The following is a 20,002-nucleotide window of genomic DNA, read 5'->3' as shown; positions in this document are numbered from 1 at the left end:
TTTTTCTTTTTCTTTTTTACAGATCTCAGGCCCAACTGAACAGGCCTCGGTCCAGTATACCTGAAGGAGCATCTCCACCTCCATTGTTCTGCCTGGACACTGAGGTCCAGCGCCAAGGGCCTTCTGGCGGTTCCCTTGCAATGAGAAGCCAAGTTACAGGGAACCAGGCAGAGGGCCTTCTCGGTAGTGGCGCCTGCCCTGTGGAACGCCCTCCCGCCAGATGTCAAAGAGAAAAAAAACTACCAAACTTTTAGAAGACATCTGAAGGCAGCCCTGTTTAGGGAAGCTTTTAATGTTTAATAGGTTATTGTATTTTAGTGTTCTGTTGGAAGCCGCCCGGAGTGGCTGGGGAAACCCAGCCAGATGGGTGGCGTATAAATAATAAATTATTATTATTATTATTATTATTATTATTATTATTATTATTATTATTATTCCTCCCTGCATCCAGAAAACTCCTCCAGGGAACGATATGCTCAGCTGATCAGATTCTCTGGCTAAACAGGAGGCACTGAAACTGGGCCACAAGGAGGAGCCATGAACCCAATGCCAATTGTCCTAGCAGAGGCTGAACAGTTCTCAAAATATTCTCCAGAGATCACAAGCAGAGGGTTTGCTCCCCACATACGCTCTCAGTCCAAGCATCCCAAGTTTCCACGGAAACGTTTTCACTGCCAGCCTACCAGAGGAACGACCAGGGTCGGATTAAACCCAGTGGAGGCTCCTAGGCAGTCAGAATCTCGCAGGCCCCCTCACAAATTATTTCCCAATTTTCTTTCAAGATCAAATCAATATTATTTTGTTGTTGTTTTGTTTTTTTTCAATTTTTTATTAATTTTCCAACATAAATTAAAAACAATACAAAACACAATACATAGACAAACAAACATATAAACACGTATAATTTCAAAACCTCTTTTTCATAAATCTTACTTCCCCGACTTCCCCATGCCTCCCCTTTCTGCATCCCTATTTTAAAATTTCTTTAGCAACCCCTCACTTCAATTAACTGATTACTCATTTTCTTTATTATTTTTTTCCCTTCTTCTCTTACTTAATCATTTACAGCTGTACTTCTATATTGTTTCTTTACCCATGGCATTTTAGCACTCATTAATTTTACAACAGTTCTTAAGATATACTTTAAATTTCTTCCAATCTTCTTCCGCCGTCTCTTTTCCTTGATCACGGATTCTGCCAGTCATCTCCGCCAGTCCCATATAATCAATCACCTTCGTCTGCCATTCTTCCAGCGTGGGTAGTTCTTGTGTCTTCCAATACTTTGCTAAAAGAACCCTTGCTGCTGTGGTAGCATACATAAAAAACATCCTGTCCTTCCTTGACACCAATTGGCCAACCATGCCAATCAATATTATTTTGATCCGTTGTTGAGGGGCCCCTAGGCTCGTAGGCCAGTGCCCAGTCTGTCTGTTTGGTAATCTGGCACTGAGGAAGGACGCACCTTGACATTGACAATGTGGTAATTCACTCGCTGGCCGTAGTTCTTCGGAGGGCTCTGACGTTCTCGCTGGAGGTGAAGAACTCCAGGTAAGCCTGGAAGGAGTCGAGAGAGGAGATGTTGACACCAAAGAATCCCAGCAATGGCACAATTTAAATGTTTAAATTAACTTGGGGGGGGGGGGAAGCAGAGGTTTTTCTATTAGGAATTGTAGGTGCCGATATTCCAAGGGAGCAGAAAATACTTTTTATGTATGCGACGACAGCCACCCGGTTGTTACTGGCCCAGAGATGGAAAGAAGACAAAGTCCCTAATAGGGAACCCAGAACAATGGTGCGCAAGGCCTTATATAGACATTTTAAATTCCCTGCCCTGTCACTCAAGACTACCCGTCCATACATCATACCTACATCACAGAAAAGGCGGTCTACAATTTAAATGTTGGACTACAGAAATTTAAAATTCAGTACCAAATTATCTAAGGTTGTTCACCAAAGCCAGACTAAACGTCTTTCCTTCTGCAGTGTTGGAAGGCAGGTTGAGAGGAGTTCCCTACCAGGACAGACTTTGCTCATGTGCTCAAGACATCGATTCTATAAAACATATTTTGCTGCGAAACATGAGCAAGCCAAGGCTGAACTGATATTACCCTTGCCGGTACCTTTCCTGGGAAAATCAGAGGCTCATTATGTCAGGTTCCTATTGGAAGACCGGACAAACGCTAGAACATTAGCAGTGGCCAAGTTTTTATCGGTGGTTGCAAGAACCAATGATCCCTGTCTTTAAGTCTGAACAAAATGCTTGTTTAACCTGGAGGTAGGCTGTCTGAATTGTGCATTGCTTTGTAACAATTTGTTGGGTCTCTGGACCGTAATAAAGAAAAAAAATCAATGCTAAAAGCAGTTCAAAACAATTTACAGTCACAGCGATCTGCTGTGACCTGAAAAACGTGTCTCTTGGATCATAGAATCATAGAGTTGTAAGGGACCCGAGGGTCATCTAGTCCAACCCCCTGCAATGCAGGAATCTCAGCTAAAGCATCCATGGCAGATGCCCATCCAACTCCTTTCCTGCAACTTGAAGCAACTGGTTTGAATCCTACCTTCCAGAGCAGGAGGAAACAAGCTTGCTCCATCCTCCATGTGACAGCCATCTTTGAAGATGGCTACCATATCTCCTCTCAGTCTCCTCTTTTGCAGGCTAAACATCCCCAGCTCCTTCAACCGTTCCTCACAAGGCTTAGCTTTTGGATCATCCTAGTTGCCCTCCTCTGCACCCGCGAAGCCAAAGTGGTGGTGTCTTCAGCCTGTGATGGGAGCAATACAATGAAGGTGCATGATCCAGGGGGCACGACTCTAAATCCGGCCCTACTTACCTGCCAGTTGGGCCTCACTTGCATCTTCCTGCTTGGCCTCTGTTCGACATCTGCGGACGGCACTTCCTCAGAGACATCTGCGGCGGCCTCCTCAAATCCCACCTGCAGCATCAGGAAGGAACCCTGTCAGGACAGAGCAACAGGGCAAGGAGGGAGAGGCCTGGGCGGAAAACCCAGAGCCTCCCTCAAACCCCACCCTGAAGCCATCACCCAGCCATACCCTCCAACGTTCCTTAGATGAAAAGAGGGGCATTTGTCACTCCCCACTCAACTGACCCTCCTCATCCCCAACCCCCATTTTTGTTCCCCATCCCATCCCAGCAGAGCATTCCCACCACGACCACACCATTGGGATGCAGCACAAACGCCCTCCTGAGAAAAACCCTTCACCCCGGCTTTCTTTTTTGGTCAATTGACAAAAAGAGAAGCACACGCCAATGAATACATTTTAGAAAGGGGCAAGATTAGATGCAGACGCACAAATCACTTTTTTCAAATACAGCAGTTTTTGAAACGTAATCCGTTCCTGAAGACTGTTCGACTTCCAAAACGTTCGACAGCCGAGGCGCAATGGGCGTGAAATCCCTTGAAAAAATGGAGAAATGTGAATCGGAAGCCGTTTGACTTTGAAACGAAAAGAATTGCTTCCGAGTTTTCGGCGTTCGGGTTCCGAATCGTTCAGCATCCGATACGCTCGAAAACTGAGGTTTCACTGTCCAAAAATCAAGATTCCTTGTGCTCTGCTCCACTCCCCCTTTCTTCTTTCCCAGCTAAATATTTCTTTCTTTCTTCTTGTCCTCTGCCTCCCCCTCAGAGCTGGCGTGTCAAACAGGGCCTTAATGGTGGTGGCCTCTCCTCCCCACCCGCTATCTAGCAGCCACTAGCAGCTGCCCAAGGGAGGAAGCTGGTAGCAGCGGCCGTGGAGAGGCCATGGAGAGGCAACAGGATGCCCTCTCACAGCCGCCGCAGCCGCCATGGCTTGGGACAAGGGCCAGCTCATACTATTCCCCGATCTCGGCACTGGCAGCGGAATTAGGGACAGTCCAGGATCAAATCAGAAGCTGGGATGGCTTTCATAATTCCAGAACTGTCATTGGAGACAAGGGACACTTGGGGAGTATGCCTAGAAGAGCACAGGAATCATAGAGTTGGAAGGGGTCCTGAGGGTCATCTAGTCCAACCCCTTGCAACGCAGGAATCTTTTGCCCCCAAACGGGACTTGAACCCGCAACCCTGAGATTAAGTGTTTCCCTGAGTGAGCTAGGGGCATAGAATTGGACTTCCCCTCCTTAATCAGCATGAAACGGACAGGCTTCGCTCTCTTGGTTAACAGCCCAGGGAGTGGCAGGATCAGCCCCACAGGAGCCCCCCAGCAACACAGCCCCAAGGCGCATGTGAGCTCCTGCCCCTCAGCTTCCCGTTGCGCCTGGAGGTCTTCCTCGGCCAGGGCCACTGCCTGGGAGCAGCTCTCAGGCCCGGCCTCCCTGACCCAGCCCTGGACCTCGGGCGGCAGGATAGCCAGGAACTGCTCCAGGATCAGCAGTTCCAGAATCTGCTCCTTGGTGTGCCGGTCCACTTTTAACCACCCACGGCAGAGCTCCTGGAGGCGGCCATAGGCCTCGCCCCTCGGCCTCCTGGTAGCAGAAGCGGCGGAAGTGCTGCTGCCGCTGCTGCTTCTCCTGGGCGGTGGTGTCCCCGCGCAAGATGGCCGCCTTCACTTTCCCATAATCCTCTCTGTCGCTGGCCTCCAGGCTGCCAAAGGCCCACTCGGCCCCTCCTCGGAGGGCTGGCAGCAGCCTGGCCGCCCACTCTCCCTTGGGCCACTGGCAGGCCTCGGCCACCCGCTCAAAGGAGGCCAGAAAGCCCTTGGCATCGTCCCATGGGATGCTTCTGGCAAACCAGAGCAGCGCACGGAAACGCCGTTTACCTTCCCGCCGGAACGGTACCTTTTTATCTACTTGCACTTTGTCATGCTTTCGATCTGCTAGGTTGGCAGGAGCAGGGACCGAGCAACGGGAGCTCACCCCATAATGAGGATTTGAACCGCCGACCTTCTGATCGGCAAGTCCTAGGCTCTGTGGTTTAACCCACAGCGCCACCCGCGTCCCTCCGGAGACCTGTTGTCTTGGGCTAAAAAAACATTGGTTCCAGTCTTGCCCTCCAAAACAGGAGAGAACAAGTTTGTTCCATCTTTCACATGACCACTATGGGCAGCTTACAGAATAACTAAAAATATAATAAAAAACAAAACAAAAACAAACATCAAGCTTTAAAAACCTCCCTACACAGGCCTGCCTTCAGGTGTCTTCTAAAAGTTGTGTAATTCTTTTATCTCCTTGACAGCTGAAGGAAGGCCATTCCACAGGGAGGGCGCCACTACCGAGAAGGCCCTCTGCTTGGTTTTTGAAATTTATTTTTCAAAATTTGAAATTGGCTATCTTGCCTCTTCTTGGACTCCTCTTTTCAAGGTTAAACCTAGCCAGCTCCTTCAACCGTTCCTCATAAGGTTTAGACCTTTGATCATGTTGGTTGTCATCCCTCGGGGGTGAAGATAAAATTAGGATAGAGGATCTTGTGGATCTCCACACACACACACACACACACACACACACTTCTTTTTCGTCTTCTCTTCTTTTTCTACTTCTTTATTTCCTTCTTTTCCTTATTCTTGCTTCTTCCCTAGGTCTTTGGATTAGTTTGGCTTTCATTGAGTTTTATGCTGAAAACCCTTAATAGAAACCAATATGAAAAAATGAAGACACAAAAAATATATATTTACAAATAAAGCTGTATTCAATGTATGAAAGGATATATGATTTTTGACATGACTGAGAATCGCATAGCCAGGGACGGAGAACTTTAAAGCGTTAAGATCAGAAGGAGGAAAATATGAAAGCAACGAGAAGAGGCAGGAAGAAAATTTGGAGATATGCTTCAGAGGTCCAGACTATAGGGAGCCTGTAAAAATTAATAACTACAATTTGGTTGTTTTGTGTTTAGTTTATTATTTTTAATTGGATTATGATTCGGGTATCTTGATTGGCTATTTTTATTGGAAAATCAATAACAATGATTAAAAAGAAAAGAAAAAATGAAGACACAATTTCATACCGGCGGTGGCTAGACAGGGGAGGAAGGCTAATTGTGTTGGATCTGGAATTATCATATTTATTTATTCTTTTGTTCCCCGCCCATCTGGCTGACCACTTCTCGGTCCCTGCTCCTGCCAACCTAGTAGTTCAAAAGCACATCAAAGTGCAAGTAGACAAATAGGTACCGCTCCGGCAGGAAGGTAAACGGCGTTTCTGTGCGCTGCTCTGGTTCGCCAGAAGCAGCTTAGTCCTGCTGGCCACATGACCCAGAAGCTGCACGCCGGCTCCCTTGGCCAATAAAGCGAGATGAGCGCCACAACCCCAGAGTCGGTCACGACTGGACCTAATGGTCAGGGGTCCCTTTACCTTTAAGGCAGCTTCCAACAAAGAGAGAAATTGTAAAAGGACTAAGTGTGGGGTGATTCATATTTCTGCTAACAACACTGCTCTCCCCATGCGGTCCCCACCCTCCCAAAAGGGTATCGTGGAGTTGGGAAGAGTTTCAGGAAACACCAGCCAAAGTTGGAACGTCTCCCACATGCGGAGAGGTTTCAACATTTGGGGATTTTTTTGGTTTAGAGGGAAATGTGAGAAAGAGGCAAGGAGGCAGAACTTTATAAAAGTATGCGCGGTCCATCTTATGGGCTGCTTGTCACATTTATTTTATTTTTAGGAGGGAAAACTAATGCGTGGCACGGAAAAGGAAACGCAAGCCGTGGGGAACACTGATAACGTGCTTCTCGCGCTCCCATAATGCCAGACATCCAATGAAGCCGAACGTTGGACCAAAGAAAAGTATTTCACAGTTAAACTGTGGAACTCACTGCCACAAGAAGCACCAACAGCCACGGATTTTAAAAAAGACAAATTCATGGAGGAGAGGGTTATCGAGTGATGATGAGGATGATAATTTTTTTTATTTGTACCCCACCCATCTGTCTGAAGGCAGTATTTACCGTATTTTCGCTCCATAAGACGCACCTAGTTTTTAGAGGAGGAAAACGGGGGGGGGGGGATTCTGAACTAAACAGTGAATGTATGATTTTTGTGGTTCATGCTGTGGCCACAGACATGTGATTTGACAGTGAGTTTGGAGTAGCCCAATGCAAAAATCCTGATGGTCACTGGATCCTTGAAGTAATCCAGGCAGATGGGGCAAGTGGCTTCATCACGGAGACGCTGGATGTGACCCCCTGCAGCAGCCATGGCTCCCTCGTGCTGAAGAGTCCCTTAAGTTTCGCTTTTTCAGTTTTCAGCCACTGGGAGTTTCCCTTCCTGGAGCTGCATGCTCCCCCATTGCTCTACCTGGACACTTAGGTCCTTTTGGTGGTTACCTCACTGCGAGGGATGTAACGGGCGCCACGTTTGCAATATGCAACTGGGAGAAAGCACCTTTGCGTGCCCGCATTGCAGTTTGCTCTGTGCGTTGCAGAGCACGGCGCTGCATGGACTGCAATTGCATTGCATTGCGTGAGAGATTTGCAGTTGCATTGCACGAAGGGTGTGTGCATTGCATGGAGGGTGTGTGTGCATTGCACAGAGTGTGTAGTTGCATTGCACAAAGTGTGTTGTTGTATTGCACAAAGTGTGTTGTTGCATTGTACGAAGTGGGTTGCTGCATTGCACAAAGTGGGTTGTTGCATTGTACGGAAGGTGTGGTTGCATTGCACGGAGTGTGTAGTTGCATTGCATGGAGGGTGTGTGCATTGCACGGAGGGTGAGGGCATTGCATGGAGGGTGTAGTTGCATTGCACAGAGTGTGTTTTTTTTTTTGCATTGCACAGAGTGTGTGTACATTGCACGGAGTATGTAGTTGCATTGAACGGAGGGTGTGTGCAGTGCATGGAGTGTGTAGTTGCATTGAACGGAGTGTGTAGTTGCATTGAACGGAGTGTGTAGTTGCATTGCACGGAGGGTTTGTGCGTGCATTGCACGGAGTGTGTAGTTGCATTGCACAGAGCGTGTTTTTTGCATTGCACGGAGTGTGTAGTTGCATTGCATGGAGAGTGTGTGCACTGCACGGAGTGTGTTTTTTGCATTGCAGAGTGTGTGTCTGAAAAGGAAGCTGGCTTGGCGGCAGCTTTGTCGGGACTTCTTTAGGGGTTCTGGCCAGCGTCGGCCCTGTAAATTTACATATCATGATGGCAGCACAAGATGCCCCCTGCCCAAGCGGGGGCTGGAAGCTGGCAAGCAATAGCTCAATACCTTTTGCCCATATTCCCATTTTATTTAGGGATCCAGTTGGATATCGTTGCTAAAACATACCACTTGCCTATGGAGAAGCTGTCTGCCTTGAAGGAAGTTATTTTGTAATACTTCCTCTGTAGCAAGTGATGCTTCATCAGATCCGATCTTGCTGGGTCACTTAATTAATCTTCCCACTAGGCCAGGCTGCCTGCGGCCTGAGGTCCCCTTACCTTTGTGTACGCCTACCAAGTATGGAGAATTGCTTGGGCCAAGTTACAGCTACAGATCAACTTTTCAAGCTAAAGGACGAGGGGACGAGCCACAGCCCAGTGGCAGAACACCTGCCTGGCATGCAGAAGGCCTCGGGGACCAGGTTGAACCCTCCGCATTTCCAGGTCTGCCTGGGAGAGAGTCTGGTCTGAAACGTCAGAGAGCTGCTACCAGTCCGTATGGATGAGACCGAGCTGGACAGAGCAATGGCTTGACTAAGCAGAACACAGTTTCCTATGTTCCTGTGTCTAAAGAGAAGGGTTGAAAGGACCTGTTGAGGGCATTTTACCATTGCACTGTGGAGAGTGTATTATGGTCTGTGTGTGTGGTTTGGGAGCTGCACGGTCAGGCGAAAAACAATGCTGTCCAGGGTTGTAAAGACTGCGGAGAGAATAACTGGGTGCACTCTTCCCACCTTGGATCAATTCTATTCTTCCAGGTGCCATAAGAAAGCGGCAGAGAGAGTGCAGGATAGTGCGCTACCCGGAAATGATCTCTTTCAGCTTCTGCCTTCTGGAAGAAGGTACAGGGTTATAAAGACTAGGACTAGCCGCCTGAACACTTCCAAGTTTTCGGCGTTTGAGAACCAAGGTGTTTGAGAACCAAGGTACCACTCTATATGACTTCATGTTAAAAGACAACTAACTTCCTGTGTTCCTATCCCTACTGAGCGATGTATACCATTTCCTGAAACCGGACCCTGAACAGCAGCCTATAAACATGTCAAACAAATCTATCTTCCTAATTTGCCATAGCACACGACTTGGAATCGCAGAACTGTGGAGTGGAAGGGACCCCAGAGGTCATCCAGCCTGACCCCTGGAAGTGCCTAAAGCTTTGCCACGAAAGGCAGTGTGGTTCTTCCTTTCACACAAAAATTGATCTTATGCAAGAGGACAGAACTGCTTGGACTGAGAGATGGAAGGGAAGGAGAGAAGAGCATAATGTCCCCAGCCATGTTACCTTTTGGAAGACGTAGCCTCCGTCGGGACCCCAGCCCACAATCGGGTCGGTGGAGGGCTTGCCGTTGATGTTCGGCTGGGAATTGATGGTCAGGATCCCTCTCCTGTTCACCTTGGCCAGCTCTTCTTTCATAAGGTTGGTCTCGGGCGCCAGAGGTTCATCGTTCCAAGGCAGGCAGGTCACCTATGGGGGGGAGAGAGAAAAACTATCAATATTTTGGAAAGGGGAGAGGGCAGGTTGGGTGTGCACACAAATGCACAGCTTTCTCCCATGTTTCCAAATCCCCTTAAATTTTAAAATTCCTTCCCCCTGTTATACCTCAAGCAGACACACACATGTGTTAACCACAACAATAATTTATTTGTACAGTGATACCTCAGGTTAAGTACTTAATTTGTTCTGGAGGTCCGTTCTTAACCTGAAACTGTTCTTAACCTGAGGTACCACTTTAGCTAATGGGGACTCCCGCTGCCTCCGTGCGATTTCTGTTCTCATCCTGAAGCAAAGTTCTTAACCTGAGGTACTATTTCTGGGTTAGCGGAGTCTGTAACCTGAAGCGTCCATAACCTGAAGCGTCTGTAACCCGAGGTACCACTGTACTCTGCCCATCTGACTGTGTTGCCCCAGCCACTCTGAGCAGCTTCCAACATATATTAAAAGCATTATTATTATTTATTGAATTTATATACCGCCCTATACCCAGGGGTCTCAGGGCGATTCACAGAAAAAAATCAAGATATAAAACCACAAAATTAAAAATAAAAACAACCACCCAATAGTCCTCCCCTCCAAAAAACAAAAACCCCACACCTTTTAAAAGGGCATAGGATGTAAATCAAATCAGCCAAAGGCTTGGTTTAAAAGGACCTTTTTTGCCTGGCACCTAAAGGTGTGTAATGAAGGCGCCAGGCAAACTTCCCTGGGGAGAGCATTCCATAGACGGGGAGCCACTGCAGAGAAGGCCCTGTTCTCGTGTTGCCACCCTCTGGACCTCTCGAGGAGGAGGCACACAAAAGAGGACAAAATAAAACATTAAAAAGCTTCTCCATACGGGGCTGCCTTCAGGTGTCTAGTTACTCATCTCCTTGACATTTTCAAAGTTCCTTCAAGCACCTTTTACTGTGGGGCTGCAGTTCAGCAGTAGAGAAGGGCCTGCTCAGCATCCATAAGGGCCCTGGGTTCAATTCCTGGCATCTCCAGGTAGGGCTGGGACTAGGAGAGCCATTGCTGCCAGTCAGTGCAGGCAATACTGAGCTAGATGGGACCAAAGTTCAGACTTGGTATAAAGCAGTTGGTTCCTACAAATCACAGCCGAGGAGCAGAAAGCAATGCCTGAAACAAGACCATCCAAGTGTCCCTATTTTCCAGGGGCATTTATGGATCTACAGAAGCCGCCCTGGTTTCTGATTTGATTCCAGAATGTCCCCCTTTTAGAGAGTCCCTATTTTCATCAGAAGAAGGCTGATTACTGAAGAACTGATGCTTTTGAATTATGGTGCTGGAGGAGACTCTTGAGAGTCCCATGGACTGCAAGAAGCTCAAACGCATCCATTCTGAAGGAAATCAGCCCTGAGTGTTCACTGGAAGGACAGATCGTGAAGCTGAGACTCCAAGACTTTGGCCACCTCATGAGAAGAGAAGACTTCCTGGAAAAGACCCTGATGTTGGGAAAGATGGAGGGCACAAGGAGAAGGGGATGACAGAGGACGAGATGGTTGGACAGTGTTCTCAAAGCTACCAGCATGAGTTTGACCAAACTGCAGGAGGCAGTGGAGGACAGGAGTGCCTGGCGTGCTCTGGTCCAGGGGGTCACGAAGAGTCAGACACGACTAAACAACAAAATTTTCATCAGAGAAATGTTGGAGGGTATGGAGTTATGCGACCCTCTCCCCCAAGCCAAGGAGATAAGTAACTACGCGACCTTTGGAAGACATCCGAAGGCAGCCCTGTAGAGGGAAGTTTTTAAAATATTTTATCAGTTCAAGTTTAAAACTGATGGAATATGCGCAGCTTGCGGACCTAACGTATAGAATAAGAGAACACGAAAAACACACATTTAAAGAAGTTTGGAAAATGTTTATTGAATATATGGGGGCGGTGGTATTGTGTACACTTGAAAACGTTGACAGCATTAAAATAAATTCAACAGTGTAAATAAGTTTTGAGGGATGTAATACAGTGGTACCTCAGGTTACAGACGCTTCAGGTTACATACACTTCAGGTTACAGACTCCGCTAACCCAGAAATAGTACCTCGGGTTTAGAACTTTGCTTCAGGATGAGAACAGAAATTGTGCAGCAGTGGCGCGGCGGCAGCAGGAGGCCCCATTAGCTAAATTGGTGCTTCAGGTTGAGAACAGTTTCAGGTGAAGAACGGACCTCCAGAACAAATTAAGTACTTAACCCGAGTACTGTTAAAGCCATGGTTTTCCCAGTAGTGATGTATGGAAGTGAGAGCTGGACCATAAAGAAGGCTGATCGCCGAAGAATTGATGCTTTTGAATTATGGTGCTGGAGAAGACTCTTGAGAGTCCCATGGACTGCAAGAAGATCAAACGCATCCATTCTTAAGGAAATCAGCCCTGAGTGCTCACTGGAAGGACAGATCCTGAAGCTGAGGCTCCAGTACTTTGGCCACCTCATGAGAAGAGAAGACTCCCTGGAGAAGACCAATGCTGGGAAAGATGGAGGGCACAAGGAGAAGGGGCGACAGAGGATGGTTGGATAGTGTTTTCGAGGTTACCAGCATGAGTTTGACCAAACTGCGGGAGGTAGTGGAGGACAGAGGTGCCTGGCGTGCTCTGGTCCATGGGGTCACGAAGAGTCGGACACGACTAAACGACTAAACAACAACAAACCTCTGTAATGGAATACTGAATGGTATAGTTTATGTAAAATATGTAGGGATTTATATTGTGCAAAATGAACCATGGAAAGGGAAGAAGGAAAGCCATTGATATTTTAAGGTTGTTTGAATGAATATTCTAAATTGTAAAGCGGAAAATTTAATAAAATTTACGTGTGTGTGTGTGTTTTATTATGTTTTTATTGATGTTGAAAGACACCCAGAATGGCTGAGGCAATCCAGTTAGATGGGTCTGGTATAACAACAACGGAATAGGACGCCCCCATTTTCACTGGAGAAATATTGGAGGGTATGTGAGACTTGTGTCAGGACTCCAGAGACCGGACGCCCACACTTGTTCACCCCCTATGTGGAGGTTCATGGGCCAGGGCCCTCCCTGAATCTCTCACCTTGTGCCCCTCCTTGTTGGGCTCTCCGGCGATGTAACACCTGAACAGCTCGAAGACGCTTTCCTCGCTGGTCAGCTCCTCGCCCCACATCTTCAGCAGCTCGTCCCTGGGAGATTTGCTCTTCAGGTAGAAGAGGTAATAATCCTTCAGCTCCCCAAAGGCTGGGGAGGATGAGTTACCCCTGAGGGTTGCGGGAGAGACGGCATGTTAGGGCAGGGCAGGAACAAGCCCCCTTACGGGCAAGATGGCCTCCCCCACATTCACCCATTTGACTGCTCCCATCAGCAGAACTGTTGCAGGGACCACATAATCCCTGTTCTAAATTTATAAGAAGTCCATCTTTTCGTGTGGCAATACCCAAACTCTGGAACTTCCTGCCTATGGACATCAGGCAGCTGCCTTCACTGTACTCTGTGCTAGAAACATTCGTGAAGCCCACCCAGAGGTTTAGAAAACTGATGCATATTTCCATCTGTTTTTAGCTAGTTGTGAACTTGAGCTCTTGAAAGTATTACATTATCGCTGTTCTTACCGAAAAATTTTATCGTTTTGTCTTTTTCGCAAACCGCTTCGAGGCTCATTTGATTTTTTTTATAGTTAAGTGGTGTATCCATTTCATGAAATAATGAATCGAACAAGGGAATGTGTAGTAAAGTTAGTACTTTCTTAGCAGCTTTTCTTTGGTCAAGTGGAAAATGAGGCCTTGTGGGAAACCAGTAAGAAGTATGGGAACCGTCCTGTTGCTCTAACCCGTGAGCCTGTTGGCTCCAAGGGCGTGAGAGGATGACTATGGGAAAGGAAATTTCGGGCTAAATTGAAGGTTTACACCTGCGTTCAAAGTTATGAACATACCCTCTGTAATGTTATCTATCCTTAATTACTTGGGAATGTACATCTGCCTAAGCTCCACCAGTCTCCATCGGAAGGGAGGAAACACCTTGATCTGGGTTCTGAAGGCTTAATTGGCTCAGCTGCCACAAGTTGGAATTATTAGCCCACAAGCTGGTCATTGGAGGATTCAAAAATAATCCAGGGTTCTGACTGTGTTTGGGGGTTTCTGATTCCACGTGCGAATTATGGATAAAAGATCTTGAGAATGGTTTGAAAGGCTCTGCAATTCGCAAAGAATCGCCCGGCTGCTGATGTCCACCAAAGCAGCCGTCTTTTCGTCCTTTTGTGCTTTTGCGTTGAAGATTTTCTGAGACCTTTGGATGCGGATTTCTGAAAGACTCTAACTATCCTATCTTTGCCTTAGAGTATAGAAGAGAGTATATAGTCAGCTATCATTTACAACGTTCTTATTTTTCTGTACTTGTAATTTACCAAAAGATGTGCCTGCTTTTTAGCATGTTCTTTACGTTTTAAAATAAATTTTTAAGAAAGAAACTTTCTCTTGTATTGTGTGTGCCTATCCGGGGGAATAGCTAATTCCAACGCCTAGACTTCTTGGTTACGCTCTACCAAAGGATTCCTGCCTGCAAGCTTGTGGAAGCAACTTGTAGTTTGGGGTTAGCCAGGAACAAAGGAGCACAGCTGACTCCCTTGAGCTGTGGCTTCTGGTAACCCTGGGTCGAGGGAGTGGTGGCAGCTCTACCAGTTCTATTTTGTCCTGTTTCTGAAAAGTAAATGGGTTTGCCAGCCTTGCTCAAGAAACCTGATCTGGCCGGAGAGCAAAGACAGGTGAGGGAGGGGCAAGTGGCTGGGCGCCCATTTACTACAGAACGAAACAAGGAAATCTGCCCAGAAAGTATAGGGTCTTTTCTGGACTTGGGAGGAGACAATCCTATGGGTTTCAGTCAACTAGGTTTTACTTAGGGTAGCCCCGCTGAAATTAACAGGCCCAAGAGATAAGTCATTCCATTAACCTATCAGTAGAGGGAAATTCCCAGGTGTCAAAAAAGACTATTTATGCAGGCTACTACTGCAGCCCATGTCTTGTTAGCCCCAAAATGGAAAACAAACGAGGTCCCAACCAAAGAAGAATGGCAACTTAAACTGATGAAATATGCGCAACTTGCAGATTTAACATCTAGAATAAGAGAACAAGAAGAACATACATTTAGAGAAGACTGGAAAACGTTTACTGAATATATGGGTGAAAATTGTGTTCATTTAAAAATGCTGACAGCATTAAGATAAATTCAGCAGGGTAAATAAGTTTTGATGGATGTAACAATGGTTTCCTGAATGGTTTAGTTCATGTAAAATACGCAGGGCGTATGGTATGCAAAATGAACCACGGAAAGAGAAGAAGGGATGTCACGGATTTAAGGTTGTTTAAAAGAATATTTTGAAATGTAAAATTTAATAAAAATTATATATAACTACCTCAACTGGTCTATAACCGTTGCATCTTTCTGGCATCTTCTGTTTTAATTCAGATAGGCCTCCCATCGCTTCCCAGTTCAACCAGATCTTTCCAGAGGGATACATCCACCTCCCCCCCCCCCCCCGCCACACTCACCAGCGGCCATTAGGAAACTCATCCCATTCCTGAGTTTGGTAGATGTAACTCTTCGGCCTGGAGGCCCAGAAAATGGGTCGGACATCTTCAACTCGCCGTTTGGGGTGAGTACTGACCGCCCAGGGCAGGGAACGCCTTGCAGGGGAGGGAGAGAAAATTAAAACATAAATTTGCACCTATAGTTGCGTGCTGCATCTTTTTAAACACTTCCTGGTAGCTTACACGTGTTTTGCTCCCCCTGAATTAAAAACTGAAGGGATGGCTCATTTTTATACCCAGCAAGTGAGTCAGTGTGGTTGTAGTGGTTGGATTGGGATTTGGTAGGCCAAGTTTCAAATCCCCACTTGAACCCAGAAGTTCATAGGGGGACCTTGGGCTGGTCACTGTCTCTCAGCCTAGTCTACCTCGCAAGATTGTTGTGGGGATTAGATGTGTGGGGGGAATATATATACAGTGGGATATATATACAGAAGTGAATAAATGAGGTTTACTTTTACAGCATGTAAGTAAGGAAGAATTAATTGCACCCTGATGTATGACTGTTGCTGTTTTTAAAATCATTTTTATTAATTTCCCAATAAAAACAGCCAATCAACATATCCGCATCATAATCTGATTAAAAACAATAAACTAAAATAAAAAAACGGCCAAATTGTAGTCTAAATTGTAATCATTCATTTTTCCGGGCTCCCCATAGTCTGGACCTCTAAAGCATATCTCCAAATCTTCGTTCCTGCCTCTTCTCGTTGTTTTCATGTTTTCCGCCTTCTGATCTTAACACTTTAAAGTTCTCCATCTCTGGTGATGTATGACTGTTTTGAGCATGCCTCATAACTGGGAGAAGCTAAGCTCAGGGGAGAACAGTGGCAAGCACAGAGGCAGAAGAATTATCCTCCCATCGGAAGAGATTGCCTGTTCTGTCTTTGTGTTGGGAGAGACTGAACACTCCAGAGAATTACACCTTCCTAGCACAGGCTGACTGGAGGAGGCCAGTGGAGTCTGCTGGTCAAAGCAATCTCTCGCTGAGACAACTTGTATGCCTGGCCCCACTTGCAGGAGAGCTGTCCGTGGTCCTTAACCCAAACCTTAGTCTGCTCTCCAAGGTGCTGTTGCCTGTCCAACCAGGAATTTCTGGCCTACCCTTCCTTGGGCCACCAAGCAACTGGTGGTAGAGAATCACCCTCTGTTCCTCTTCTGCCAGTCTGCTGGCTAGAAGGCCAATTTTTAAAAAAGATATTTCTAGCCTTCACATCCATGAAGGCTGCAGAGGATGGAGTTTCCCTTACCCGGCAGCCAGCATGGAAACAATTCCCACAAGCTCGTAAAGAATGTGGCAAGATGGATTCCTTTGGGTTCAACGAGGGAAAAGAAGATAAACAGATTCTAGCAAGGATGGGCAATGTTTAAAGAATTCTGGACGGTCAGACGGGGGGGGGGGGCTTAGATATAATCCTTTTGTAATTCTGTCGAGAGCATATGAATATTGTTCTTAAAGATCATAAATATATAAATAAAAAGGGTCCACCCACTAAATAGCTCAGTTGGGTAGATTGTGGTGCTGATAATGCTAAGGTTGCAAGTTTGATCCCCATATGGGACAGCTGAATATTCCTGCATTGCAGGGGTTTGGATGCGGCCCAATCGCCTTCTAAATCCGGGCCGCAGATGCTCCGGGACTCAGCGTGTTTTTACATCAGTAGAATGTGTGCTTTTATTTAAAATGCATCTCTGGGTTATTTGTGGGGCATAGGAATTTGTTCATTTCCCCTCCAGAAAATATAGTCTGGCCCCCCACAAGGTCTGAGGGACGGTAGACCGGCCCACGGCTGAAAAGGTTTGCTGGCCCCTGGACTAGATGATGCTCAGGGTCTCTTCAAACTGTACAATTCTGATTCCACTTGATACCTTTCCTTATTACTTTGCTGGCTTCTTTCCTCGCCCCCCCCCCCTTTCCTCCCTCCCTCCCTCCCTCCCTCTCCTTCACTTTTTTATTTCCCGTTTGCACATACTCTATTTTGGATTGTGACAGCAATTGTTCGTTAAACCTCCGTCATAACTTGATGCATCTTTGCAAAACTGTGAAATTATTGACCGGAATCTTGTTTGTTTCCATTCCTGCACTTGCATTGTTTACAGCAACACACAAAAAAGTTGGTTTTCCTTTTTTTAAAAAAAAGATGTTGCAAGCTACCGTATTTTTTGCTCTATAAGACGCACCTTTTCCTTCCTAAAAAGTAAGGGGAAATGTGTGTTCGTCTTATGGAGCGAATGCAGGCTGCGCAGCTATCCCAGAAGCCAGAACAGCGAGAGGGATCACTGCGCAGTGCTCCCTCTCGCTGTTTTAGCTTCTGGCTTAGTCACGCTCTGTCCCTTCCACCACCTCCTGGAAAAGCCCCCAAGAGCCGCGCTCCCTTTAAAGAGCCGCGTGGAGCGCGTGTGCAGCTCTTGGGGGCTTTTCCCAGAGGAGGGAGAAGGACAACACGTCTCCCTCCTCGGGGAAAAGCCTGCAAGCGCTGCACACACGCTCTGTGGGGTTTTGCTGCTGAGCCATCTGAGTCAGTTTCAGATTCACAACTTTCATCAGTGGGTGTGGGGTTTTGCTGCTGTTTATCCTCAGTCTCTTCACACGCTCCACGCGGCTTGTGAAAGGGAGGTTTTCCCACCCACCCACCCTTTAAGGTTCCCCTTCTGACCTCGCTATGGACCTCGGTTGGTCGCCTTTAAGGGGCCTGGTAGGAATTTTTTCCACTTGGCAAATTGGCACCGGCCATTTGGGTTTTCGCCTACCTCATAGCAAATCGTCACAACTCCATTGGTTTTGGCGGTTAGGCATTGGTAGGGGTATTGTTATGTAGATGTGTTGGGGGGGAGGAACGCCATCACCTCCCCCAAATATTGAAGGGTAGTCTAGTAAAGGATTCCGGGGGCGTGGCCTCGTCCGAAGCCTATGGAGGCCAGGGCCTAAAGTGCGCCCCCGAGCGGTGACCCCGGGGGAGTCCCTAGTCGATGTGCATCAGCAGGGCTCCCCCTGCTGGTGTTAACCCTTCCGGGTCTTCAAGCCAGCAGGCCGAAGCCGGATAGTTGGATAGGACCAATGCCTAAGCCAATACCGCTCATCACCTGTAACCGATAAAGTTGCGGGCAATTTTAGCCCATTAACCTAAAATAATGGTGTCATGTGTCTTTATTTCTACTGGTGGGAGGCAGGAACTTGCCACGCAAACGCCGGCACCCTTGGCCTGAAAAGCAAGATGCATGCCGCAACCCCATAGTCACTTTTGGCTGGACTTAACTGTCCAGGGGTCCTTTACCTTTTTACCCGTTTTTGTCAACAACTCCCATCCACTCCAGCCAGCACGGCCAATGGTCAGGAGCAACAGGAGCAGTCAGCTCAGCAGCCATTGCATCAGGCAAAGGAAGAGAGTTGGAACTAGAGGGTTGCTCTATTAATATGGCTAAAAAGAGCAGCAATTTTACTCTGATTTTTTATTCCTTGCAACCATTGACATTCTGGCTCCGGCAAGTAACCAGTGCTTTTCTTCAAGGCTAGGGAAAAAGGTGCTAGTACTGCGTACCCTTGAATACCCCCCCCCCGAAAAAGCAGTGACTGTAACTAAGAATTAGAGCCTGGACCTGCTTTCACCTCCTCTTCCCTCCCACTCCCCTTTCCTTTTGTGTCATGTCTCATAGGCCACACCCACACCCATATATTTAAAAGCATGTTGCTTGCTTCAAAGGATTCTGGGAACTGTAGTTCACCCCTCACAGTTCTCAGCACCCTTAAACAAAGTGCAGTTCCCAGGATCCTTTGGGGGAGGGAAATGGGATTTAAATCATGTCTGGTTTGGATGTGACCTTGCAAGGGTGGGACATTTGTAAGCCTTTTTTGACTGACGAGTGGCATGAAAATGCCTAGTAATTGCTCAGCTGAGAGGAGAATCCACATCCAAGAGCTACACAAACACATGCCTAATTAACAGGTTTAATTGCAATTAACTATCTTGCACACATCCAGGAAAGAAAGAAAAATAGGGCACATATTTTCAGCAGATAAGATGCAAGGCTGATAAGGTGCAATTGTTATTAAGCGAGTAATTCCATATGTGATCCTTTCCTCAGGGGAAGTTGTTCAGCTGTCCGCTAGACAAACGTTATGAGCTGTAGTTGACGGACATGGCCAGTTTCAGTGGGTCTACTCTGAGTCAGACACAGTTGCAGACCACCTTACTTCTAATAAAAACATACATTGCAGAGCCACTTTGCCTCGTTTTCCCCACACGCAACAGCCAAGGAGTCCCCAAGACCAGGACCCCCATAGCAAGATGCCCTAGGCTGACTCAGCCCATCAGTCCCAGGACTGTCAACACTGGCTGGCAGCAGCTTTCCAGGGCTCCAGGCACGGAAGATTTCCAGCCCTACCAGGAGATGCCACTGGGGATCTGAAGCAAGATTTCCTCCACCACCGAACTAAGACTCTTCTCTTTCCATGGCTGCCACAAATCACACACTAAACATTTAGGGGTTCTGCAAGGGAACAAGGGTTAAGACATCACTTGCCTTTTCCAGGTGAGACTTCTTTCAGACTTTTTCACTCTGAGCAAAGGGAGTTGGAGCAGGAGGTCATTTACAATAAAGGATATTTCCAAGGAGGAGATCAGGGCTGGGCAAGCAGCGAGGCGGGGAGAAGGGACAACAGCCCAAACCTGCAAGACCCATCGCAACACTTGCCTGGTGGAGTGATCCTTCCATGCAATTGTCCACTGCAGCTGGACAGGCTTTTTGCTGCGCTCCAGGTTATTTCCTGCGGCTGTCCACGTGCACACCCAGTGAGACTCTCAGGCTCGCTGACCTTGCTTGGATCAAGTGCACAGCCACTCTCCAAAATGGACTCCCGCCAAGAACAACAGCAGCCTCTGAGCCTCCGCTCTACAGCTATG

General features: G+C 47.2%; 2 protein-coding genes and 1 long non-coding RNA gene across 6 annotated transcripts in view; 1 reads left to right on the top strand and 2 right to left on the bottom strand.

Annotated features, from left to right (window-relative positions):
• LOC114589872 (uncharacterized) overlaps nucleotides 1-401 on the top strand; it is a 5,270-nt gene extending 4,869 nt beyond the window's left edge. For all 4 annotated transcript variants that reach the window (XR_013393496.1, XR_013393495.1, XM_077930987.1 and 1 more), the window contains one exon: nucleotides 23-401. Coding sequence is in view for 2 of the 4 variants with exons in the window: in XM_077930987.1 (XP_077787113.1) it covers nucleotides 23-254 (232 nt within the window). In the remaining 2 variants the exon portion in view is untranslated. The remainder of the gene's footprint in view (nucleotides 1-22) is intronic.
• LOC114590399 (methylenetetrahydrofolate reductase (NADPH)-like) overlaps nucleotides 1-19,787 on the bottom strand; it is a 256,188-nt gene extending 236,401 nt beyond the window's left edge. The window contains exons 1-5 of the mRNA XM_077930986.1: nucleotides 19,623-19,787; nucleotides 15,066-15,200; nucleotides 12,602-12,782; nucleotides 9,347-9,529; nucleotides 2,835-2,936 (exon numbers count right to left, since the gene is read on the bottom strand). Of these exons, the coding sequence (XP_077787112.1) occupies nucleotides 2,835-2,936; nucleotides 9,347-9,529; nucleotides 12,602-12,691 (375 nt within the window). The 5' untranslated portion in view covers nucleotides 12,692-12,782; nucleotides 15,066-15,200; nucleotides 19,623-19,787. The remainder of the gene's footprint in view (nucleotides 1-2,834; nucleotides 2,937-9,346; nucleotides 9,530-12,601; nucleotides 12,783-15,065; nucleotides 15,201-19,622) is intronic.
• LOC144328315 (uncharacterized) lies at nucleotides 257-2,825 on the bottom strand. Its single transcript, XR_013393497.1, has 2 exons — nucleotides 2,562-2,825; nucleotides 257-1,554 (listed from the first exon to the last, which is right to left on the bottom strand). It is a non-coding gene; the product is annotated as an uncharacterized LOC144328315 (long non-coding RNA).
• Nucleotides 19,788-20,002: the final 215 nt, after the last annotated feature.

Source organism: Podarcis muralis, chromosome 7 (assembly GCF_964188315.1).
Source record: "Podarcis muralis chromosome 7, rPodMur119.hap1.1, whole genome shotgun sequence".
NCBI lineage: Eukaryota > Metazoa > Chordata > Lepidosauria > Squamata > Lacertidae > Podarcis > Podarcis muralis.
This window is presented reverse-complemented; position numbering and strand designations above follow the sequence as displayed.